Source organism: Pelecanus crispus, chromosome 12, assembly GCF_030463565.1.
Source record: "Pelecanus crispus isolate bPelCri1 chromosome 12, bPelCri1.pri, whole genome shotgun sequence".
Lineage (NCBI taxonomy): Eukaryota > Metazoa > Chordata > Aves > Pelecaniformes > Pelecanidae > Pelecanus > Pelecanus crispus.
In genome coordinates, this window is record NC_134654.1 from 27,848,471 (window position 1) to 27,874,387 (window position 25,917).

Genomic DNA, 25,917 nt, shown 5'->3' on the forward strand with positions numbered 1-25,917 from the left:
AACGCTCCGTAAGAAAACAGATTTGGCTTTTGTGTGCTCTGCTCGCATACAGCACGATTACAAGCTGCCTCCTGCTTTCAGAAAGCAAACAGCACAGGGAGGATTTGTAAAGGGGCAAGAAGCAGAACCAGGCTCCCGCGGCCCCGCTCCCCCCGAGGACCCCCTTCTGCTCCCCCCGAGGACCCCCTTCTGCTCCCCCCAAACCCAAGCATCCTGCCAAGGCACCAGCACGCTGCCAGGTGGAACGGCGAGGGGACAAGCAGCCCCTTGTGCCAATTCTCAAAGGAAGAGCCTCCGATGGGGGCGAGAGAAAAAGAGAGGTGCCCAGGGACCCCCCCTTTCCCCTCCACTCTCGTGTTTCCAGCCAAGGTCCGAGCTCCCGGGAATGCGGGAGCGGAGATGCTGCAGGCTCCCGGGTGCCGACGCAGCGGTGTCGAGGCGGGTCCCGAGGGATGTGGTCCCAAGGGGACAGCAGAGCGGGCACGTGGGATCTCCTCCCTGCCAGCCCTGCACCCCGGCTCGCGGTTGCCCAGCATCGCAGGTGTAACCCCCATGGGATGAGGGGCTCAGGGTCGCCCCAGGGTTCATTGCTGGGTGCTTTTGTCCTCTAAAAGACACAGCAGGGACTTGGAGAGAGGGAGCGCACCCTGACACACGCCGCTCCCCTGCGCCGCAGCTCCGGCGGATGGAGATGTGCAGAGTGTGGCCAGCATTGGGGACCTGCCCCAGCCCCTCTCGTCCTGCACCCAGCCCCGGGGAAGCCACCGACAAAGCGCTGGACAGCCCTGCCTGCACCCCTGCCTGCACCCCTGCCTGCACCCCTCCCGCTCTGCATCCCCAGAGAAGTGCAAATTCAGCCCGTCTCGATCTCAGCAGCTCCAGCCCCATCTGGTTCCTGTTAAATCAGCCACACAAGGTGGAGAGGGTTTCCTCCCCCCCCCCACTATAGCGTGCAAAGAGGGGGAGGTAAACCAGCTTTTTTTTTTAAGGCATGGCTGCCCTTCTCTTTACCTTCCTGCCTGGAAGGCAGCCAGGAGCGGCTCATGCCTCCCCGCTCACATCTGGAGGGGACCTTCCCCTCCCGGGGCTCGCTGCACACCCCGCGCCGGGCACCGCTCCTCTGCCCGGCCATCGCTCCTCCGCCCCAGGCACGCACTCGCTCCGGGTCTCGCTCCTCGCCTGTCACCGCAGCAGCTTTGCCCTGAGCTGCTATTTCCAGCCCGTGGGACTTTCCGATGTTTTCATCCTTGCAAGGAACCGGGCAGGCGAACCACAGTCCCGCAGCAGGGAGGCAGGGATGCTCTGCAGCCCGGAGCGATGCTCCGCAGCCGCCTGCTCCTGCCCGAGGACAAGCAGCAGCTCAGCCCCCCATGGGAAACACCCCAAAAGCAGATGTTTGGTCATCCTAAGCCCCCTCTAAACTGCCATAAAACCTACATCACCTTTCCGAAAAAGGCTGTGTGCTGCCCAGCTGAAGGAGCACCGATACGCACCTGCGCACAAAAGCAAAGATCCAACCTCACCTTCCTCAGGCACGGCACCGCGTTTCGCTCCCGTCCCCTGACAGCCCAAATAAAGTGGGTTCCCCCCACACCACGAGCCATAAACGAAACAACTCGCAAGGCGAGGGGCCGTAACCCAAGGGCGAGCCCTGGCACCGGCGGAGAGGAGCCGCGGAAGAGCGAGATCGCAGGAATGGAGCCTGCACACCCGGTGGCAGCAAAGAAACGCGGACGAGTGCGGGCAGGGGCCTGGCAGGCAGCTCCGAGAGGCTCCGGGGAGATGGGGTGGATGGAGGAGGCCAGAGGGATGGATCCTGCAAGCCAGAGGTGAGGGGCAGGACGGTACCAGAGCCCAGGGAGTCAGGGAATGGCAGAGGTGATGCCAGCACATGCAAAGCACCGGGTGTTTTGAAAGGTTATAATCCCACCCTGCTTCCTAATCATCCTTTTCTGGTTTTTAACCAAACCCCGAAGCGTCCCCCTGACTCGGACCATCAGCTGCAGGTCTGCGCTTGCAGTGCTCTGCTTACGCCGCCTGTGCCGGTGTTTCCCAGCTCCATCTCTGTAAGCACACCCAGCCCCGCTGTGCTCTAAAACCCCAAAATGCTCCCTTGCCATGCCCAATGTGCTTCAAAACCCAAAAATGGTCCCTTGCCATGCCCACTGTGCTCTAAAACCCCAAAATGGTCCCTTCCCATGCCCACTGTGCTCTAAAACCCCAAAATGGTCCCTTCCCATGCCCACTGTGCTCTAAAACCCCAAAATGGTCCCCTCCCATGCCCACTGTGCTCTAAAACCCAAAAATGGTCCCTTCCCATGCCCACTGTGCTCTAAAACCCAAAAATGGTCCTTTGCCATGCCCACTGTGCTCCAAAACCTGAAAATGGTCCCTTGCCATGCCCACTGTGCTTCAAAACCCAAAAATGCTCCCTTGCCATGACCACTGTGCTCCAAAACCCCAAAATGGTCCCTTGCCATGACCACTGTGCTCCAAAACCCCAAAATGGTCCCTTGCCATGCCCACTGTGCTCTAAAACCCAAAAATGGTCCCTTCCCATGCCCACTGTGCTCTAAAACCCCAAAATGGTCCCTTCCCATGCCCACTGTGCTTCAAAACCCCAAAATGCTCCCTTGCCATGCCCACTGTGCTCTAAAACCCCAAAATGGTCCCTTGCCATGCCCACTGTGCTCCAAAACCTGAAAATGGTCCCTTGCCATGACCACTGTGCTTCAAAACCCCAAAATGGTCCCTTCCCATGCCCACTGTGCTTCAAAACCCAAAAATGGTCCCTTGCCATGCCCACTGTGCTCTAAAATCCCAAAATGGTCCCTTGCCATGCCCACTGTGCTCTAAAACCTGAAAATGGTCCCTTCCCATGCCCACTGTGCTCTAAAACCCCAAAATGGTCCCTTCCCATGCCCACTGTGCTCTAAAACCTGAAAATGGTCCCTTGCCATGCCCACTGTGCTCTAAAACCCCAAAATGGTCCCTTCCCATGCCCACTGTGCTCCAAAACCCAAAAATGGTCCCTTGCCATGCCCACTGTGCTCTAAAACCCCAAAATGCTCCCTTGCCATGCCCACTGTGCTTCAAAACCCAAAAATGCTCCCTTGCCATGCCCACTGTGCTCTAAAACCCCAAAATGGTCCCTTGCCATGCCCACTGTGCTCCAAAACCTGAAAATGGTCCCTTGCCATGACCACTGTGCTTCAAAACCCCAAAATGGTCCCTTCCCATGCCCACTGTGCTTCAAAACCCAAAAATGGTCCCTTGCCATGCCCACTGTGCTCTAAAATCCCAAAATGGTCCCTTGCCATGCCCACTGTGCTCTAAAACCTGAAAATGGTCCCTTCCCATGCCCACTGTGCTCTAAAACCCCAAAATGGTCCCTTCCCATGCCCACTGTGCTCCAAAACCTGAAAATGGTCCCTTGCCATGCCCACTGTGCTCTAAAACCCCAAAATGGTCCCTTCCCATGCCCACTGTGCTCCAAAACCCAAAAATGGTCCCTTGCCATGCCCACTGTGCTCTAAAACCCCAAAATGGTCCCTTCCCATGCCCACTGTGCTTCAAAACCCAAAAATGCTCCCTTGCCATGCCCACTGTGCTCTAAAACCCCAAAACGGTCCCTTGCCATGCCCACTGTGCTCTAAAACCCAAAAATGGTCCCTTGCCATGCCCACTGTGCTCTAAAACCCCAAAATGGTCCCTTCCCATGCCCACTGTGCTCTAAAACCCAAAAATGGTCCCTCGCCACGCTCAGCTGGGGTGGGATCCCTGCAGCACCCCTCCTGCCGCGGGCAGGCGGGCAGCGGGTGGGCAGGCAGCGGGCAGCACCGAGACTTTCGAGCCCTAAACCTAGGGATCCTGCAAGGTATCGGGAACAGGGTGTTAACCCTCATCCAAACAACTCTGGGGAGCATTGCTGCGCTACCAAAAAAGCAAAGCGCTTGGGAGCATGCCGGCCGGCTGAGGCCGGCGGGGACCCTCTGCAACGCCCACCCTTGGGCGGCTCCGCTGCACGGGGGTCACCCGGGGAGCTCGCTCGACAGCAAGCCAGGCCAGAGCAGCACCTGGCTGCTTGCAGCGCCCAGACGTCACCGCTGCGGCGCGGCTGCGGTTTGCCGAGCGGCTGGTACTCTCCCCTTCTTCCTAATTGTCTCCCTGCAAACACGCCGCTTATTTGCACAGCCCGTGGCTCCGAAAAGAGCCCTGCAGGAGACAGCACAGCTGCGTCTCACCAGGGCCCTACAGCGAGCTGGAATGAATTCAGGCTCCTGCCGAGATTTCACCCCTCTGGGAGCAATGCAATCAGGCAGCGCTTTCCCAAGCAAGCCAGCATTTATTCATCAAGCCCAAGTCAGCAAGGAAGGTCCTCTGGTTAGCGGGGGCAAGTCACAGCCAACCCTGGCAACATCTCCCAGCCGCTGCGAGTATCCCCGGGCGTCCGCATCTTTAGCTCTGAGCGCGTCGGAGCGTTCATAAAGCCTTTTGCGTGACTCAAGGTTTGAAGGAATAAGCCTTCCTGAGAGGCAGCCCACCCCAGCCCCAGCTCAGCTCGCTGCTAACGCGGTTAGTCACACCCAAGGGGAAGCAGAAGCAGAATGGAGGAGGTAAACTGAGTCACGCAGCCGTTTCATGGAGACGCTATTTCAAAACCACGGACACGAGGGGGATCACGACCGTCGTGTCTCCCAAGAGCTGAGGTTGGCCAAGGAGCAATTGCCCCTTTGGGCGTGTCAAAATATTTAGCTCTATTTCTCACATGAGCTCACGCCAAGTGTAATTCCACTGCTGGTTTTTAAGCCTACGTAACACAAATTAGCCACCTAAAATTTTACTCGCGGATATTGCCAAATGGCTTCACGGCGGACCGGCTACACCGAGTGATTTTGGGGGTTGCCCGCAGACGACAGTGACAGACAGACTGATGGCAATGAAGTTATTTTGTCGCCTTTCGCAGCTGACTAAATTTGCATGGGTATTTTCATGGTACAGACTCCACCTTTCATCTAACGCGATTAATGCCATTGTAAATACAGAGAAAGAACCAGCTGCTTCTGGCTTCTTAGCTTCTGCTGAGCAGCTGATGAAAAAAAGTCCTTTTGTTCAAGGATCTCCAGAGCCTCTGCAGCCTTTATGAAGAGCCTCTTATTTCAAAAGGTTAGAGAAACGCAGCGGCTAGAACTGGTGTATCCTGCTTTTCTCACCACGGATCTGGGTGGTATCTGCTGCAATCGAAGCACCGGCGGCAGTGCACCCGGTGCCAGCCCGTGCTGTCAGGATGGGTCCCCCGTCAGCCGGGGATGTAACAGGGTATCGGGTACAGGAGGCTTCGCTCCCGTCTTTGCAGGGTCCTCGCAAGCACAGCTTGTGCCCCACCAGAGGAGGGGCTGGGCAACCTGGAGGGCTCCAAAACCAGCGCCGGGGCCCCACAGATCCTCTGGCAGGAGCAAGAGGGCTGAGATGTACCGGCACTCTCATCCACGAGCCGTAAGGGCTGGGCAGGTGTCCTGGTTTCGGCTGGGACAGAGTTAATTTTCTTCCTAGCAGCAGGCATAGTGCTGTGTTTTGGATTTAGTAGGAGAAGAATGTTGATAACATGCTGATGTTTTTAGTTGTTGCTCAGCACTGCTTATGCCAGGCAAGGACTTTTTCAGCTTCCCCATGCTCTGCCAGGGGGCACAAGAAACTGGGAGGGGGCACAGCCAGAAAAGTTGATCCAAACTGCCCCAAGGGCCATTCCATACCATCCGGCGTCATGGGCAGTATGGAAACTGGGGGGGGGGTGGCCGGGGAGCAGCGATCGCTGCTCGGGAACTGTCTGGGTATCGGTCGGTGGGTGGTGAGCAATTGCATTGGGCATCACTTGCTTCGTGTATCATTATTATTATTATCATTATTATACTGTTACTATTAGCATTACTATTTTACTTTATTTCAATTATTAAACTGTTCTTATCTCAACCCAGGAGTGTTTCTCACTCTTACTCCTCCGATTCTCTCCCCCATCCCACCGGGGCAGGGGCAGTGAGCGATGGCTGCGTGGTGCTGAGCTGCTGGCTGGGGCTGAACCGCGACAGCAGGTTATTCACAGCCTGAACGCGCCGTGCGGCCCCAGGCCACATCCCTTACGGCGTGGGTCTGGCACGCAAAGGGCGACGAGGACGCGGGTGCGCCACGAGCCTCGGGTGTAAAACCCAAACGGAAAAAGAAAAGCATTTGGTAACGGCGCACGGAGGAGCCTCGGCAGGAGGGTGCCGTTTGCAAGCCAGCCGCAGAGAGGTGCCAGCAGATTTCCAGAGCCGAGGCAGCTCCCCCGGCTCCCGCTTCACGCCAGACGACTTCTTCTCTCCCATTTCTTTAGCAACGCTCCCAGTCAGCCCAGTTTCAGCTCTGCCAGGTGAGGGCAGGCAGCAGGGCTCTCCCTGCCGTCACCCACCCGTACGCCCAGGTTCTGCTCCCGCTGTATGAAACGCACCCAAAGCCCAAACCCCCCAGGCAGTTCGGGAGCTAATTAACCCCGCCACGTCCACACCAGTCCCGCAGAGAAGCACAAAAGGTTTTGCCTGGTGGCACGGGGTAGCACGGCAGCTCGCGCTGCCGAAAACAGAGCTGGGCCAGAGCGGCTGCTGGTGAGGCTGGAGCAGGCGAGCAGGGATGCTGGGAGCAGGTGAGCAGGGATGCCGGGAGCAGGCAAGCAGGGATGCCGGGAGCAGGTGAGCAGGGATGCCGGGAGTAGGCGAGCAGGGATACCGGGAGCAGGCGAGCAGGGATGCCGGGAGCAGGTGAGCAGGGATGCCGGGAGTAGGTGAGCAGGTATGCCGGGAGTAGGCGAGCAGGGATGCCAGGAGCAGGCGAGCAGGGAGCAGGTGAGCAGGGATGCCGGGAGTAGGTCAGCAGGGATGCCGGGAGCAGGTGAGCAGGGATGCCAGGAGCAGGCGAGCAGGGAGCAGGTGAGCAGGGATGCCAGGAGCAGGCGAGCAGGGATGCCGGGAGCAGGCGAGCAGGGATACCAGGAGCAGGCGAGCAGGGATGCCGGGAGCAGGCGAGCAGGGATACCAGGAGCAGGCGAGCAGGGATACCGGGAGCAGGCGAGCAGGGATGCCAGGATGTCCTGGTTTCGGCTGGGATAGAGTTAATTTTCTTCCTAGCAGCAGGCATAGTGCTGTGTTTTGGATTTAGTAGGAGAAGAATGTTGATAACATGCTGATGTTTTTAGTTGTTGCTGAGTACTGCTTATGCTAGTCAAGGACTTTTTCAGTTTCCCATGCTCTGCCAGGCGCACAAGAAGCTGGGAGGGGGCACAGCCAGAATAGTTGATCCAAACTGACCAAAGGGCTATTCCATACCATATGACGTCATGCTCAGTATATAAACTGGGGGGGGTTGGCCGGGGAGCAGCGATCGCTGCTCGGGAACTATCTGGGTATCGGTCGGCGGGTGGTGAGCAATTGCATTGTGCATCACTTGCTTCGTGTATCATTATTATTATTACCATTATTATACTGTTACTATTAGCATTACTATTTTACTTTATTTCAATTATTAAACTGTTCTTATCTCAACCCAGGAGTGTTTCTCACTCTTACTCCTCCGATTCTCTCCCCCATCCCATCGGGGTAGGGGGAGTGAGCGAGCGGCTGCGTGGTACTGAGTTGCTGGCTGGGGCTAAACCACGACACAGGAGCAGGCGAGCAGGGATGCCAGGAGCAGGCGAGCAGGGATGCCGGGAGCAGGCAAGCAGGGATACCGGGAGCAGGCGAGCAGGCATGCCGTGAGCAGGCGAGCAGGGATGCCAGGAGTAGGTGAGCAGGGATACCAGGAGTCGGCGAGCAGGCATGCCGGGAGCAGGCGAACAGGGATGCCGGGAGGATTGAGAGTTTTTATTGCCACCAATGACAGAGTCTAGTGACCCTGTTTGGCAGGGATGGAAAACAAAGCCACCACACGCTTTCCAGCGGCTCCAGCAACTGCTCCTACCCGTTGGGGATGCTGTTTTTGTGGAAAATCTCGGCGTTTCTCTGTCACGCCTGACAAGCACAACCACTAGGAAAAGGCAACAGCAGTAGGAATTTTCTTCTGCTCCCTCTGCCCGCTCTTGTGCTTCCAGACAAGTTTCAGTCAATCAACGCATCTCCAACCACCCTGGCACGCGAGCAACGTGGGACAGCCAGCCAGCCTCCAAGAGGCCAAGGCGCGCACAAAACCCAACGCACGCAGAGCGGAAGCGGCGTTTGTGGCTTACCTGGCGCTTTGGAAGGTCGCAGACGCGGATTTTCCAACAGCCCCGAATCCAACTCCCACTGCCAGACCCTCTGAAACAGGAAGGAAAAAAAAACCAGTAAGGTCAAGTGCTACACCAGCCCTGAGACCGTCCCTCCTCCGGCGCTCCAGCGGAGCAAAGACCGGCACGAGCAGGAAAGCAGGACCGCGTGCCAGGTCGTCACCCTTCTTACCCTAAGCGCATTTAATCTAAGCTCAATGCAAGAGCCTGCCACGATGCCCGGGGTATTTCCCTGCTATGAACCCCAATCATGGGCTGGGTGAAGCCAACGCAGAGAAGAGAGCTTTCGGTATTTACGAGTGCACTGGAGGGGAAAAGATCACAACCCCCACCAGCTGAAATGCTGGTTTAATAAGGAGCAGAGCGGCGCGAAACACCAAAATCTGCTCAAAAGGACTCTGGCTTGGCAAACCTCTCTGCAGAGAGCCGCCTCTGCGAGGTCCAGATGAACGGGTGCCACGGGGATTGCAGAAGAACCAAACACCGACTTCTCCCATGAAGTCCCCGGGAGCTGCGCTAAGCCGGGACCCCGCTCCCAGCAACGCCAGCTCCCCGGTTTCTGGTCTCCCCGTGCCCAAATACCAGCACAAGGCCTGTATAGACAGTCTCCAGAGCAGAAGGAAACCCAAACTCCACAAGAAAATTCCCACCGTGCAGATTATTTTACATTACAGTTAATCCCAAAAAGCCCAAAGAAAAGGAGCTGAGGAGCCTTCCCAGGAGGGCAGCGGGTGGGGGAGACCCGGGATCCGCCGCTGCTTCCTCCGCGCCGCTCCTTGGGGATAACTGCGCTGCTCCCCTCCTGCCCTTTCCCAAACTTTTCCTACCCTCCCACCATTGGCACAACTCCCTGGTCCCTCCCAGGAGAGGAGAGGGAAAAAAAAAAAAAAAATCTTGTTTTCAGAAAGCATCAAACCACTGCTACTTTTTTTTTAGCTTTGTTCAAAATCCCCATTTTTGGTTTTGCAGCCTTTCTGGTATCGCTGCCCTCCGAGCAAGGCAGGGTGAGGGGGGAAACATGGAAAGAACAAAAGCAAACCTGTTCGTGTGGCTGGATGGGTTTTACAGCCTTCAAAGGAGGCAATTCCCTGCTCCGGCTGCACGGAGGGGACAGCGGGGACTATTCAGATGAGCATTCAAAGAGGTTGAAAATGTCACTGCGAGTGTTTACCTGTGTACCGGAGGATAAGGTCTCCGAAGAAGAGGACCGTGTGTGTGTTTGTGGCCTTCTGAATTTCCAGTTGCCTTGGAAACGCACCGTAAAAAGCAGCACCAACTCGGATAATCAGGGCATTTGCATCCTCCAGTCCAGGCTGAGCATGGAGAACTGAAACACCCGACAGCTCCTCGGAGCCCTGATCCAAGGCTCGTGCCAAGGCTCGGGATGGAGACGGGGAAAATGACTGCAGCAATCAACCCTACGTACAGGGCTAGGGGGTAAGGAGACTCCGAATTATCCCTAAAGTACCACGACTGGGTGAGAAGTCCAGCTGGTAGAACAGCCAGAGGAAGCGAGGCACATGCCAGAGCCGGGAGGGATCACACGCTTGTGCAAAGCTCTTGTGAAAAGCTCCCACGCTGCCCCACCACCCCTTGCCCGGGGCAGGAGCAGCGCCGGGGGGGGCTGCGGTTGCCAACGGTGGCGATGGCTTTGAAGGTCTCTGCTCTGCAGGCAGATGAGCAAACCTGGGGAGGCAGATCTTTAAATAAGATGTTTAATGGCTGTGCTCAGTACGGCTACGAGGATGGAATGAAGCTCCACACAAACGGGTCTGGCATTGCTCTTCCGAAAGATTTCTTTTCAAGCGAGACTTGCCCAGAGAGCAAAATTCAAAGGACAAAAGTGCTCATTTGTGTGAATAATGAAAATAGCTTTGACAGGGGGAAAAAAACCACAACGATTTCCCCGCTGCAAAGCGAGTCTCATGGAACAAGAAACTCAGCAGCACAATTAATGAAAGTGCAAATTGCATATACATGGAAACAAATTATGGGAAATTAAAATCAACAGATGGTGCGTAGTGAACTGCTTATTTGGAGAGGGAGAAGCAGCCGATGGTGGAAGCTGCAGCATGGTGGAGATGCTCACCAGCCCGGAGAGGAGGAGGTGACAGAGCAGCCTCTGGCCACGGGCTCGCCGGGTCCCCACTTCCCACGAGGGGACACGAGAGCTGGGGCAGGACGAGCACGACCACAAATCGGCCAGCGGGCCGCTGACCCCGGAGCATCCGACGGGAACTCGCAGCCAAGCGAGTCTGGTGTCCGCGTGGTCCAGAAACAGCAGGGACCCCAGCGCATCCCATGGTCACGGCTGATGCTTGGGAAGCCTGTAATTATCTCTAGCAGATATTGCGTGAGGCACTCAGCCCATTGCTGTGATTTGTTTCAAATATTTCATTTAGAAAAGCCTGCCAGGATCACGCAGTAACTTCACTGCTTCAGTCACACAGGTTCAGCCTCTTTCAAAGCAGATGTCAAACCTCAAACCGACTCTGCTTCGCAGGTAAGCAAGCAGAAACACAAAGATTTCCATGGAAAACAAACGGAAAGAGCTCGCTGCCAGTTCACCCACACTGAAAGCTCACGGCCAGCTCAGCCCTCCGGTTGCAGCCCCTCTCTTGGGTATTCTGCACATACGCAAATTATAAATAGCCCGAATGGCTTCTTCAGGTGGGAAAAGTCACAAAAAGAGAAAGGTTGATGTTTCTATGTCAACCACTTACAGATACGCTGCACTGAAGGCTCTGCAAATGGATGACTAGGACATTAGGTCACTGAAGACGGGTATGGGAGAGCAGACCTTGTTACCCACCGAAGGCTCAGACATGAGCTTGAAAAATAACCAGCCCTGTGCGATTTCTGGTTCTTGGTCCCCATCACGAGCAAAGGCAAAGAGGAGCACAGTCCCGGGCAACCCTGAACAACTCAAGGGTTTACGGTGGGCAGGGCAAGGCAAAAGCCCCGCAGCTTGGGATGTGAAAGAGGGTGGAAGGCAGGCATGCATGTCCCACAGGAAACCTTTCCATGTCAGAGAGGGTTTTTCCAAGGATTTCAGTGGCTGAAGCAGCTGTCAGCCCCTCTTGCAACTGGTGATGGAGCTGGAAGAGCCGGAGGGTCTGCACAACCCTGTTAGCTTGCATGGTGAAGGCTGGGGTGTTAATTCAGCATCTCTTTGCAGAGTTGCAGAACAAAGAAAGAAAAATATAACCAATCTCAGCCACTGCCAAGAAAATGCTTCTATTTAACCTAAACAAAGGGATTTTCGCCTCTCTTGGGCTTCCTTGGCTTTACAATTCAAGACGCTTTATCCTGATAAGGCATTACCTGGGGATCAGACTAATCCTACGCTAACTTAAGGATCAGCTACAAACCTCTCAGCCAGCAGTGCTCATTGCAAAGGCGCGCTTTCCCCTCTGCTTGTTTTCAGAGAAATTTAAAAAAAAAGCTTCAAAACCTCAACCTGCAAAGCAATAACCATGCTGGAGGGTCACTACAGAGACTCCTGTTGTTAATGCCAGACGGCTACGTGATATGTTATGGCAGCCTGCCGGTCACGGTGGCGCGGGCAAAAAGCATGATATCCACAGGTCTCCTTACGTACCACATCTGGTGTGCAAGAGCCGGGGAGCAAGGATCGAAACCAGGGCACCTCATAGCACCATGGACCATCTATCATAGAACCACAGAATCGCTGAGGTTGGAAAAGCCCTTTAAGATCATCCAGTCCAACCATTAACCTCACACTACCAAATCCACCACTAAACCAATTAAGGGCAGAGCCATAATTAATTCCATGTTTCCTGGCTTGGTGGCTGGATTATTTTTTAATGAAAGTGAAACTAGGAACCATTAAGGTTGGAAAGGATCTCTAAGATCATCAGTCCAACCATCACCCCAACACCCCCATGCCCACTAAACCATGTCCCCAAGTGCCACCTCTGCCCGTTTTTTGAACACTTCCAGGGATGGGGACTCCCCCACCTCTCTGGGCAGCCTGTTCCAATGCTTGACTGTTCTTTCAGTGAAGAAATTTCTCCCAATATCCAATCTAAACCTCCCTTGACGCAGCTTGAGGCCACTTCCTCTCATCCTATTGCTAACTATTTGGGAGAAGAGACCGGCCCCCCCTCCCTGCCCCCTCCTGCCAGGGAGTTGTAGAGAGCGATGAGGTCTCCCCTCAGCCTCCTCTTCTCCAGGCTGAACACCCCCAGCTCCCTCAGCCGCTCCCCACCAGCCCTGTGCTCCAGACCCTGCCCCAGCTCCGTTGCCCTTCTCTGGACACGCTCCAGCACCCCAATGTCCTTCTTGTGCCGAGGGGCCCAAAACTGGACACAGCATTCCAGGTGCGGCCTCACCAGCGCCGAGCACAGGGGAACGATCACTTCAGCCCCGAAGCCAAGGGGAACCCATTTTCCCTGCTCTGGGAGCTCCCACCACCTCTGGGGCCAAGCCCTGCCATCCTCCTCCTCCTCCTCTCTCCTTCAGCTTCCGGCTGTTGCTGTGCGCAGGATCAGCTCCCTCCTCCGCAGCCTCAGAGGGCACGCTCGGAGCAATGGGGATGGTGGCCATGGGCACAGCAGGAGAGGACCACGCAGGAGTGGGGACAGCACGCGGGTCTAGCAAGAGCATTGCTCGCAGCCCAAAAAGCATCTTCACAGGGAAGGCAGCCAGCCCAAAATCTGGAAGGGAAAAGCCAAGAGGGAACACCACAGGAAGGAGGAGTCGGTGCACAGGGAAGGAACCGTGGAAAGGGGAGCAGGGCAAAGCTGGACGAGCACAGAGCCACGTCAAGGCACCACGGGCAGGCAGAAGGTGATGGCGCGGTACGACACGATGGCCGCAGCGCTGAGCAGAGCAGCCGAGGAGAGATTTACGCAGCGTGTGAAAAGCTGGCGCGGAGGACGTCAGCCAAGGGAGCAAAGCGAGGGCCCCCGCTGCTCCCGGCGCACCGCCGACACCTTCACGCTTGGCCTGAGGCCCCCGGCTCCCTCAACGCTCACCCAGCGGCATTCGAGCACCAGCGAGCGGAGGGGACTCGGGTGTGTGCAGCATGCTGTTACAGCTCCGGTTTTATTTTTACTTTAATTTCACTTCAGTGCCCCATTGGCAGAGCTGCAAAACAGCACAAGATGTTCCGTCTCATTGAGCCAGGAGGACAGTGACAACGTTCCCGTCTGCTCTAATCCACAGGAGCACACAAATTGGCTGGGATGGGCTTTGGGATGAGGCCCAGCACTGATCCATCTCCCCCCGCTCAGTGTGGAAAGCACTGCACGCTCCCACCCCATGCTGGGATGCTCCTGGGGAGGCCAAATCTCTCCAGCCCCTCCCCGGGGACCGCGCTGCAACCCTGAGGGGACCACGAAGGCTCCTGAGATTTGGCACCACGGCAGTGCTCTGGCCTACAGGAGGGTGTCTTGCCTTTGGACTATCCCCCCAAAAAGTGCCTATTGCTGCACATTCCAGGGAACTCTTCTGCTTGGCAGGGATGAGAGGAAGGCTTGCTCCGCAGGAGCGAGGTGCTGGCGTCGAGGCAGCCCGGCCCCACCAAAACGAGCCACGGTAGACGCGAGATGGTCGCGAGGTGGCACGGGGACGCGGCTCTGTGCTGCCAGGTCCTAACCAGCCCCGAGACCAAAGACCTACACAAGGATAACGTACAAAATAGACAATTAACTTTAAAAAGGAGAGATTTACTGAAGAGATACTTCTACTGTGAAAGCAGAAGGCTCAGTCGTGAACAGACGGCCCCGGACAGCCCGGACTCGCTGCTCAGGTACACACTGACGGTGCTGTACGCGCCCGTTCCATCAAAGGGGAGCGAACCCCAAACCACGCAGAAGTTGGGAAACGAAGAGACTGAGCGCACCCGGGAAGCTGCTTTGCTTTCGCTGGGCTGAAATCTAGTTTCGCCCACTTTCCCTGGTCTGAAGTCACCTCCTGCCGCTGCCCACAGCATCGAACGCCGCTTTCTTGCTCTCGCGCTCTCCAGCACGTATTTTCCGAGACACATCGGCCCCGGCCCTGCCGTGCAGAGCGCCCGCTTCCACGCTCACGTCGCGGGGCTCGTCCCCCAGCGCCTCCGGCTGCAAACGCCACGCCAGCCTTAGGTTCAAAGGATCCACTTGAAAGCGGAACGGCTGATTCCATCCCATCAAACCTCTCCCTTATCACCCACTGCCCGAGCCCGCGACAGCTCGGCGAGCTGAAAGAGCCAGATGAAATTAAGCAGGCTGCGATTTTAAATCCTATTCAGGGCAGCTTATGCAGCCAGGCAGGGATCACAGCCCTCCGCCGCCCGCTCTCCGTCTCGATCAGCAACCAGAAAAACCAGGAAAACCCTCCTGCAAAGCCAGGGGCTGGGTTTCACCGGGCTCGCCGAGATCCTGCCCTCGCCAGCTCCGTTTGCAAGAGCTTCGCAGCTCTCATGAAACGAGCTTTGCAGCCGCTGTGGGAAGCCACTCGTAATCCTCAGGAGAAAGCCTGTTCACAAAACCAACTGAAAATAAAAGCAGATTCCCTAGAAATCCAAATGAGTAAAAAGCAAGCATCACTCACGGGGCCTTGATAAATTACAGCAGCAAGTAAATTAACCCCAGTTATTATGTTACTCTCACATGCCATAAAAAGCAAGAAAATGAGCATAGGCTGTGGCTAGAGGACAATATCTTTCAGGAACGTTAAAAAGAAAAACCAAACCACTAAACAAAATTCACATTTCTCTCCAAAGCAGTTTGTAATCGTGCAGACAGGATTTCAGGAACAAAGAAAATGATGTCGCAGCATCCCGGAGCTCGTGCTTTGTCCTGGCAGGGCAAGGAGGGGTCACTGCTGTAACGCATCTCAGTTTTTGCAGGCAGCCACGCCGCTCGCCTGCCCTCTGCTCAGTCTCGTCTCACGTACGAACGCAGCAGCGGGCAGAGCCACACCGGGAGGTTACGGGCAGACCTGACAGCACCAGAGGCGTTAGGGTTTGGGTTTTTTTTTTCCCCCTTCTCTTGATGTACAAGCAGGCTAGCATGGCAGTGACGGGGGACGCAGAGCCACCCGTTACCGGTTAGTTTATCCCATGGTTCCTGCTCTCCGAGAAGATGCGCTCAGCAGGATGCCGGCAGCGCAGTCCATGGGTGTCTTTGCCTAAAAAATACCCTTGTAGAAAACTCCTCTGGGGATGCAGCACGGCTCTCCCGGGCAGGCAGGGGAGGAAGAGGAGGATCCGCGGTGATGATAACACAAGGAGCAACTCACAGGTCCCGCAGCCTGAGCGCAGGCAAAATCTTGGGCTTGGAGGGAGGGCAAAGATTAGAGGAGAAGCGGGGTTTGTAAATAACTTCTACCTACGGCAGAAATACCGCAGCTCTGCCTGCCGGGGACGTCGGATTTCTGGGGCAGATAAGGAGAGCACGGCTCGGCGGAGGCTTGTGTCTGCAGAGCTTTGAAAGAAATGGGAAGAATTATGGACTTAACAGCAGTAAACGCCTTTCTTTGCGAGCAAAGGAAAGAGTCTGCGATGCTGAGAATGCCCTTTGCATGAGCTAACGCGCACCCGAGGCAACCCAGGACCGCGGGCGCCGAGGCGGATGGCGGGCCAGAGACGCGCTCGCGGGGTTCGTTGCAAAAGCATCCTCTGATTAAAGGAAGCAAACGCTGCTGGGCTCCTGAACGGCTGCCCAAGTCCTTCTCCTTGGGAATACCGAGGGTTGCAACAGCGACGCGTACCTCAGCACCGCTGACCCACGCCCCGGCTGCGAGCTGGGACCGCGCGTGCCCCACCAGCACCTCGAGCCCGGCAGCAGCGCTAGCAGAGCCAGGGGCGACGTTAGCTCCTCCCGCCAGGATTTATGAAGCTAATTCTCCCGGGTCAGCAAATGAACACGCTTCCTTGAGGAAGGTACTACGGGTGCCAGCATGTCATCAATTATTCATCCTGCTCTTTGAAGAGCTGTTAAGTTCCTAGTGGGAAATTAATCTTGCTATAATGAGGTTTGTATTTCTATGAGAGTTTAAGCACGGCCCTGTCGCCACTATTCAAACTTGAAGTTTTTTTTCCCCCAAAGATCGAAGTCATTCCCTCTAGGTCACATCATTTTGCCATTACTGTACAAGAAAGCACAGCGATTACCAGATTTCAGCGATTTTTATGCTTCTAGGTATCCACCATTATAAGACTGGCAGGCAGGAGGTTAAAGTCATTTTAGAAAGACCTTTTTTTTTTTTTTTTTTTAATTCCTTTTTTAACTTAACCAAGCCAGAAAGCGGTGGATCTCACTTTGCATTTGAAACACAAATCCTACCGCCGCTCCGGAGGCAGCCTTGCTTAGCCACCATCCACAGGCACCCACAGCAGCACGTCCCACCAGCTCCAGCCCTGGCAAGCGGCGTTGCCCCCAAAGCCCCGGCTGCCCCCGCAGGCACCGCTGGCACAAGACCAGAGGTCCTGGCACAAGACCAGAGGTCCTGGCACGGCAGTTTGAGCGCTCTTACTCTTGACCTGCTGCTCGATGCAGGCGACCCGGTCACTCTCCGCATCGCATTTCTCTTCCACGTCCATAACCACAGGCTCTTCCGAGCGAGAGCACTCGGATCTCTGGCATGCAGCTTCCCCATAAAAAGCTGCTTGGCTGGATTTCCACCTCCCCGTGCAGCGCAGGAGCCCTGGGACGCCGTTCGCCTCCTGCCTCAGACCCCGCGGCTGCTCCTAGGGTTCCAGCACCACGCTCCCTGCTCCCCGGGACTTCCAGCAGAATGCACAAGAGCACGGCGATGCTAACCCCCCAAAAACCCACAGCCCCAGCTCCCCAGCCCCAATTCCCTCAAAGGCAGGAAGAAGAAAGGCGCTTTTTCCAGACCCGCATGAATTGCCCCCATCAGCTCGTGCAAGGTTTTCCATCCCCATGCTGGAAACCGCTGCTGCCCACGCACGCGTGTATACCGCACCTACATCTGGTTAAAACGCTTATGGCACCCGCCACGGCTGCCGCGCTACTTCATGCAAACAAACTGCGCTGCAGTTTAGTATAAAAGATCGCTGCTCGTTAGGGTTTGGCTTCGACTCAGCTCACCCAGGTGGGACGCAGCTCCCCGGGCTCAGGCAGGTTTGTCACGGGGGAGATAAACGTGCAAAAGTCCTCGTCCTCTAAATGTAGATGTGAAAAGGATCCGGGGAGCAGCAACTGACTGTGGTGTGGACGGAGCAAAGGCGCAGGAGTCCCGCGAGCGTCACGCTCATGAACTATTACCAGGCGGTGACAGCGTGCTTGACCAAAGGCAGCCCTGCAGCCACACGTACGAGCCGTCCGCGGAGACCCCAACGCCAACGGGAGCAGCGACAAAGTCGCGTCGGCCAAGCAGGGTTTCAACACGTTTTACGCCTGCTCTGCAGCCCTGCAGAAGCAGCCAGCTAACGAGACCAGATCACTCCGAATTATTACCCTAACCAAAAATCCTTTCAGCGGAACACAAAGACAACATTTAAATTATTAATTCGCAGTTTATAGTGGCATGTATTATTATTTGCAGTTGTCCTGGTTTCGGCTGGGATAGAGTTCATTTTCTTCCTAGTAGCAGGCACAGTGCTGTGGTTTGGATTTAGGATGAGAAGAACGCTGATAACACGCTGATGTTTTAGATGTTGCTCAGTACTGCTTATGCCAGGCAAGGACTTTTCAGCTTCCCATGCTCTGCCAGGGGCACAAGGAGCTGGGAGGGGGCACAGCCAGGAGAGCTGACCCCAACTGCCCCAAGGGCCATTCCATACCATACGGCGTCATGGGCAGTATAGAAACTGGGGGGGTTGGCCGGGGAGCAGCGATCGCTGCTGGGAACTGGCTGGGCATCGGTCGGCGGGTGGGGAGCAATTGCATTGGGCATCGCTTGCTTTGGATATTATTATTGTTATTATCATTATTATATTATTATCATTACTATTTTACTTTACTTCAATTATTAAACTGTTCTTCTCTCAGCCCAGGAGTGTTTCTCACTCTCACTCCTCCGATTCTCTCCCCCATCCCACCGGGGCGGGGGCAGTGAGCGATGGCTGCGTGGTGCTTAGTGCTGGCTGGGGCTGAACCACGACAGCAGTATGAATTATTCACTTGTCTCCTCTCCTTCCTTGGGTTCCCAACGAAGAAGAGCTTTTGTTTGCGGGACGTATGGTGGGACGGGGAAGCAGCCCGGTCCCCTTTCCCCTGCGGATTCACGCGCCGCAGCCCACGCAGCGCTCGCATCCTGACCCTGCCAACAGACGGTGACAAGACAGAGAAAACAAAACCCAAGGCACCAGCTGGATTAATCTGCTCTGTCTGAGCAGTCCTGCGCAATCGTTATTCTCGCGACTCTTTGCAACCACGGGCAGATGCAGGCAGCGAGCAGGCAGAGCCGCAAAGCCCCACGGATCCTGCTCAGCAGAGCCCCACCGTGCCACCCCTCCGAAACGCTGGCCGTGGAAAAAGCAATAGGAGAAACAAACCCGTTTCGGTGCTATCTTACACCGTAACGTCCCAGAGGGAGCAAAAAAATAAAACAAGCGAGCGTGGCTGGGCACATCGTGCAGAGAGCTGCCGGCTCCGGCGCGGCTGGTACCGATGGGAAGCCCTGCAGTGTCTGCTGGAGTAATCCCACGTTCGTGGGGGGAAAAAAAAAAAAAAAAGGTGTGTGTGTGGGCGAAACCCATTAAAGGTTTGTGGGGATGGCGGCAGTAGGAAAGCACAGCAAAGCCAGGCGGTTTGAAAATGGAGAAAATTGAGAGAAATTGCCTTTCTGGGTAGGGAATTGCAGGCAAGTCACCACAGACCTGCTTCAGCATCGCACGTTAGCTCAGCTCCGCTCTCCTGCTCCAGGGAGAGCTCTGTAAATGACTCAGGAGTTTACCCATTAGAGGCATTAATAAAGCACCGACTCAGCAGCGGCTGAGGCCTGTGACGTGCATACACTAAGCTGAAAGAAGGTGAAACTTCTCAAAAGCTTCTGACGTGCCCAGACAGCTCAACTCTGCCTCTTTGATTTCAAAAGATAAAAAAACTAATGGCGCAGCTTTGCCTCCAAGTTTTCCGGGGATTCGCGGATGGGTCCCATCAAGGTTATGCAAGAGGTGATGAAAAACAGCAGAGGATGGCAAGGTCGAGCCAGCCATCACCTGGAAAAGCAAACAGCCAAAATGCCCGGCTCACCGGCGCTTAACAGCAGAACGGACGCAAAGCAAGCCAAACCATCGAGTCGTTGAGGTTGGAAAAGCCCTTTCAGATCACCCAGCCCAACCATTAACCCAACACTACCAAGCCCACCACTGAACCAATTCAGGGGAGAGTAGCAATTTCATGTTTCCTGGCTTGGTGGCTGGATTATTTTTTAATGAAAGTAAAACTAGGAATCATTAAGGTTGGAAAGGATCTCGAAGATCAACCATACTGCTGTGTGCAATGCCATGGAGTTAAAAGGTCACTAAAAGGGATTTGAAGCCCTCATGGGCTACCAAATGCCTTATCCTGGGGGGACCCAGGCAATTTCACAGGAGCTTTGTCTGAAAAAAGCCGCCAGTGAACCCACCTGCGCACAGCCAGCCGAGCTGAAGGCGTTTGCTTGGGTTTGAAACAAGGAGGGGACCAGCAAGCCCGAGCTGCTCGGAGCAAACCTGGTGGGACGTGACACAAGGTGACGCTGGGCGACTCATGGCAACAGATCCGGGGGAAAACCAGCCCAAGAGAAGCCCGTGGCCTTGCCTGAGGGTTTGTGTCCATTAAACAAGGTGGAATTTGGGTAGCATGAGGCAGTTCCCCTAATCCCACCTCCTGGTTTACCCCGCAGGAGCTGGACCATCTACATCCCATCCTGTTCCGCTTTTTTCTCCCCCTTTCACCGAAGCACGATGACACCGAGCAAATCGTCGTTTCATTCCATCGAGCTGCAATGGCTAACCAGGAGCTGATGAGGCAGCGCACGGCCACTGCTTACACCGGAGGTACCTGATTTTAAAGAATTAAACTAACCGCCCAACATCGCAAAGCTCCTTCATCATGGCAATGCTTCTCTGGAAGAAGAAAACTCTTTCCCAAATTAACAAACCAGAACTACCCTAAAAGCAGGGACCGACCCGTGCTGGAAATGAGCTCTCTCCAACCCCACGCAACCCGAATCCATCACGGATGTTTAATGTTTCATTTCTAGCACGCAAATGATTTCTCAGGCCACTGCTCACCGATGTTTAATGCAACAGACCTGCGAGATCTGATGGGGATAAGAAAGAAAAGGAGCTTCCGCATGCATATTTCAGCGGACTCTCATTCCAGCTGGTGAAAATACTGTATTTAATTGGCTTTTGTCACCTTTGTGGCTGTTACCGCTTACAAAACACCGATCACCAACTCAAAACGATGCCGCAGAGATAAATGTACGTTATCAGTTCTCCGCTGGCTTTCCAGGTGTCTGCCTACAAATTAGTTTTTGAAATATGAGTTGCTGTCAGCGGGGCATTAGCGACCCCGCGACTCTCGCCCCCCGCCCGTGCTCTTCCCCGCTTTAACGGTGCCGCCGTGATGGGCTGTGACACCCCCCAGGCTGCAGACGAAAAATTCCCAATTCTGCCCATGTAATACATGAAATCACATTTACATCGGGCTGTTCCTCACGCACCCTTTCCCAAAGCACCCCGGACCCGAAGCCTCAGCCTCCGCCTGCCCAAGGGGAGCAAGGGGAAGTCCCGAGGGAGCCGAGCCGGTGGCCGCGGAGCCGAAAGCATCCCGGATCCCAGGGCCAGGGCCCTTCCCGTCCCCGGCAGCGCCACGGCCCTGCTCTGCAGAGGGGCACCCACACCTTGGGCGCAGGCAGAGGGCAGGGGAGCCGCGACGCACAGCGTGCGCCGGTCCAGCGGAGCCCTGCCGTGCCCACGGCAGGATTTCTTTTTAACCTCCACCTTTACGGGACCAGGTTTTTGCTGGTGGCATCTTGCCTTGAGCCGAGGAGCGGGGCAGAGCCGTCCCGCAGCTGCTGAGAGCGTCACCCGCAGCCAGCGCTGCCGCCCGCGTCCTTCGCCCGGTGCCGGCACCTCGCCCCTCCCGACATTTCCCCCGCCTCGCACAGAAGCTTAACGACTTCGAGCAAGCCATTTCAATCCGTCGAGGTGCTTAATAGATGCAAATGTCAAAATACGGGCTGATGAGGCGGGAATTAATGGGAGGTTTAATGAAAGGTTAAAGCAACCTTTCCCAGAGCGGGCGCGTGCGTGCGGCCGCGCTCCTCCTGATCCCACGTGAGCCGCTGCCGTGCGAAACGCTCCGGTTGGCGTGGAACGCCCAGCTCTGCCTTCACGGGCCGCATCTAATCTGACCTTTCTCCTCTCCCCCCGGCCGCTCGCAGGGCCGTCACGGCGCAGCACCGTTGCAAACAACCACCGCTCGATCCCCGACGCATCCGCGCCCGGAGGGTCCCTCTGGAAATCGAATCGGAGATGCGATGGGCAGCAGCCTCGGAAAGCCACATCCCAGGCTGGTTTTTCTCCCCGGAGCAGAAAAAGCTGTGAAAAATTCATGACTGTTCAAACGTGCATCTTTCCATCCTTCCGAGCGGCGAGTGCGGGCTGAGCCGGCCCCAGGGCCAGCGCTCTCCTCTGCTGCCCTTGACCTTCTGCAGCACTTGAACTCCATCAAATTGCTGCACAGCGTGCTCAGCGCACACCCTCCCTTACCCGCGCCTTCCTTTTCAGCCTCTTCTCTGAAACGCAAGCTGCAGAGCAATCTTCTCCTCCTTTTTCACACTAAAAATAACGCCTTTCAGTAGAAACCCAAGGTGCTCCAAGAGTGCCCGGGAATAACCATTAAGAGCAACGCAACGAGCAGAAGCGACAGCGGAAGGAGGTCTGCTGTAATTTCAGAAAGAGGCATCACACAGACAAGACACGGATTAATCGGCGCAGCTAAATGGCTCCTGTTCTCACGCTCCGCTGAACCCCAGTGGGTACTAAACGCATATTAAAGTCAACAATTGTAAAATAGTCGCAATTTCAACAGACCAACAAAAAACCCCATCGTTCAAAATGAATGTTACCGGCCTTTAATGGATCTCTGAGAATATTCATATAAACAACCACACTTTTCTTTATCATTGAGATACAATATCCCACTCACTGCCCCAGCCTTCTCTCGGGAGGCTGAGTGCATGGGAACGCCTGTCCCAGGAGAGTGAATTCAATCAGTTTTTTGCTAATGACAAAGTCACCAGCCTGGAAATCGCCCCCTCCCAAGGAACACAAATTAACGGCGCGGTACGCAACCTCCGCGCTGCTGCAGCCAGCCACAAACCCCTCTCTCCGCACCCGCCTCTTCGGCAACAGGCAATCTCTTTGCATCCTCAAGTTCACCATCATCTGAGGACCACATCCACCACAGAACACAGCGGCTCTGGTTTGGGTCTGACGGACAAGCTCTGGCTGAACCTCGCTGCCTTGCTTTAAGGTTTAAAAAGCTGCGGCCTCCAGCATCCCGCCTCGCACCCGCCGGCGGAGCGCGGCAAACCTGGACTCGACCTCTGCCACGCAGCGGTAAGACAACAGCGGTGCAGGCTGCTCAGCCGGGAGACGTCAAACCACGCCACGGTTTAGGTACCACCCTCACCGTGAAGCTCCCTCCTCGCCGGTGGGAAGATGTCCTTTTGGTTTGGACACGTCTCCACCGGCTGGCAACCAAGGAGCACGTCGCTCCTACAGCCCTCCACGCCGGGAGCTGGTTCGGGCAGACACGCAGGCAGGCCAGCCAAGGGGCGACGGATGGGACTCAATCGCTGTCCACCACCGGAGATGTCCGCAACAGGGGACCGGGCCAAGGGGGGACAACGCTGGGGTCCCCACCAGCCTCCTCCAGCTGCGGATCCCAGCCAGCGGCGCGGCGTGACGGCAGCTCAGGGATTCAGCTCCCATTTGCAGCGCGAGCTGCCTGCGGGAAAACACCCATCAGCCACCAGCCCGAACCCAAACCCGCCGTCTGCTCCTCTCCCCCAGACAGTCATAAAGCAAGAGACACAGAGAAGGACATTAAAACCGGTTAAAGCTGCAAGAGGCCGTAGAGAAAAGCAAGTGTCCAGGCAGCTCCCATATCTCAGCGGGCAGTTCTCGCTCCCGGAGCTGTCGCCAGCCAAATCCCACCGCGCAGAGAGCAGCAGGCGGGTCTCACGCGATGCAACCCCAGGGCACTCAGCTGAACCGCTCTCCTTCCCAGGCGAAGCTGCAAACAAGCGCGTTTCAAATCAATTTGACACTTACCATCCTTCGGCGCAGACTTCCCTTCTACCCCCGTTTCCTCGGGATAAAACAAAGCAGCAGCGGCACTCGCTGCCGGACTCCGCACCTTCCTTAGGGACGGAGCGGTGCGGCAGAGCTGCCACGGGGACGGGCAGGAGGTGCCTGGCCTAAATCGATCGCCAACGTGAGGAACCGCCACCGTAAGCAAAAACTGGTTGGGTGGCCGAGCCCAGAGAGTAGTTGTAAATGGAGTTAAGTCCAGTTGGCAGCCGGTCACGAGCGGTGTTCCCCAGGGCTCTGTTTTGGGGCCAGCCTTGTTTAATATCTTTATCAATGATCTGGATGAGGGGATTGAGTGCACCCTCAGTACGTTTGCAGATGACACCAAACTGGGTGGGAGTGTGGATCTGCTGGAGGGTGGGATGGCCCTGCAGAGGGACCTGGCCAGGCTGGACCCATGGGCTGAGGCCAGCTGGATGGGGTTCAACAAGGCCAAGGGCCGGGTCCTGCACTTGGGTCACAACAACCCCATGCAAGGCTGCAGGCTTGGGGAAGAGTGGCTGAAAGCTGCCTGGCCGAAAAGGACCTGGGGGTGCTGGTCGACAGCGGCTGAACGTGAGCCAGCAGTGTGCCCAGGTGGCCAAGGCGGCCAACAGCATCCTGGCTTGTGTCAGGGGCAGTGTGGCCAGCAGGAGCAGGGAGGTGATCGTTCCCCTGCGCTCGGCGCTGGTGAGGCCGCACCTGGAATGCTGTGTCCAGTTTTGGGCCCCTCGGCACAAGGAGGACATTGGGGTGCTGGAGCGTGTCCAGAGAAGGGCAGCGGAGCTGGGGCAGGGTCTGGAGCACAGGGCTGGTGGGGAGCGGCTGAGGGAGCTGGGGGTGTTCAGCCTGGAGAAGAGGAGGCTGAGGGGAGACCTCATCGCTCTCTACAACTCCCTGGCAGGAGGCTGTAGTGAGGTGGGTGTTGGGCTCTTCTCCCATGTAGTTAGCGATAGGACGAGAGGAAATGGGCTCAAGCTGCGCCAGGGGAGGTTTAGGTTGGAAATTAGGAAAAATTTCTTTACGGAGAGGGTGGTCAAGCATTGGGACAGGCTGCCCAGAGAGGTGGGGGAGTCCCCATCCCTGGAGGGGTTCAAAAAACGGGCAGAGGTGGCACTTGGGGACATGGTTCAGTCTGGTCTACCCCTGATTGGCTTAGTGTGGGCTTGGTAGTGTAGGTTAATGGTTGGACTGGATGATCTTAAAGGTCTTTTCCAACCTAAACAATTCTATGATTCTATGATTTTATGATTCTATGACTCGGTCATGCCTTGGTGCAAGGACACCCAGAGACGCTGACGCCAGCCCGGTGACGGGGACACAAGCAGGGTGCCAGCACTGTAAATCCCGCACCCTCTCCTCCGCACCGGCCCCGGGCTATACCCTCCCCCAGGCATCATCTCGTCCCTACTCCAAGCGTTGGCCACAACCCAAGCTGTGAGTTTTGGGGCTAAATCTCTCCCTCCTGGGCAAGCAGAGAAGGCTCCCTAAAAACACTGCGGCGTGCCAAACCGTGGTGCAGCCGGGTGCCTCTCGCTGCCATCCCCAAGCACAGTCCCACGGGGGATGAACTTGGACGCTGTCACCCGGGGGTGCAGGGACCTTACCCCCGACCCAGTGCAGCTTCCCAGGAGACTCATTTGTCCTTCCCATAGACGTCGTCATCTAAAAGTTTCTCCATTTAAAATCTTCTCCCTCCTGCCTGTAGCGATACCCCACCATCCCTCCCTCCTCCCCGCGGCACCTTCGCCAACGAGGGTAAATTTGTTCCATATTTAGCTCACGCGCTCTGTCCTGCTCCTTGCTTTGTTCCTTCTCATAAAAAAGGAAAAATAAATACATTCCAGCTTATTAATGGGTTTCTGGCAATGGAAACCGGAGAGAAAGCCTCAGGTGGAGCCATGTGAGATTTGGGGGGCGAGCCGGGGACGTCAGTGCCGCCTGGCACCGTGACCCGGCAGCTCCGTGCACGCCGCGGCGCCGCTGCCGCATCCCATTTGCTCCCTCCCAGACACCTCCGCTTAACGGTGACACTTGAGGCAGAAACATCGCAGAAAGCGAAGCGGGGAGCAAACACGGAGTGATAGGATTGAATATGGATAAGCAAGATGTTTTCTTGCAGGAAGGGCTGGAGCGACGCGGATGGCTCCAGCTCTGCACGCAGCTCCTGGGGATGGGCTCGCGGCGTGTGCCAGGGTCTGGGGCCGCCCCGCTCTGCCCACCGCATCGAAAAGAAAAAGGAAAATTCAGGTTTCCTTGGCAACGCTAGGATGGCTGGAAGCATCACCCCGTGCCTGCCAGCAACCGGCCCCGGCATCAGCCCCGCTGCCTCCCCTGGGAGCAAGCGGCAGCAGAGGAG

At 56.1% G+C, this 25,917-nt stretch overlaps 1 protein-coding gene across 1 annotated transcript in view; it reads right to left on the bottom strand.

Annotated features, from left to right (window-relative positions):
• SLC39A11 (solute carrier family 39 member 11) overlaps window positions 1-25,917 on the bottom strand; it is a 105,672-nt gene that overhangs the window by 20,852 nt on the left and 58,903 nt on the right. The window contains exon 6 of the mRNA XM_075720030.1: window positions 8,252-8,321. Within this exon, the coding sequence (XP_075576145.1) occupies window positions 8,252-8,321 (70 nt within the window). The remainder of the gene's footprint in view (window positions 1-8,251; window positions 8,322-25,917) is intronic.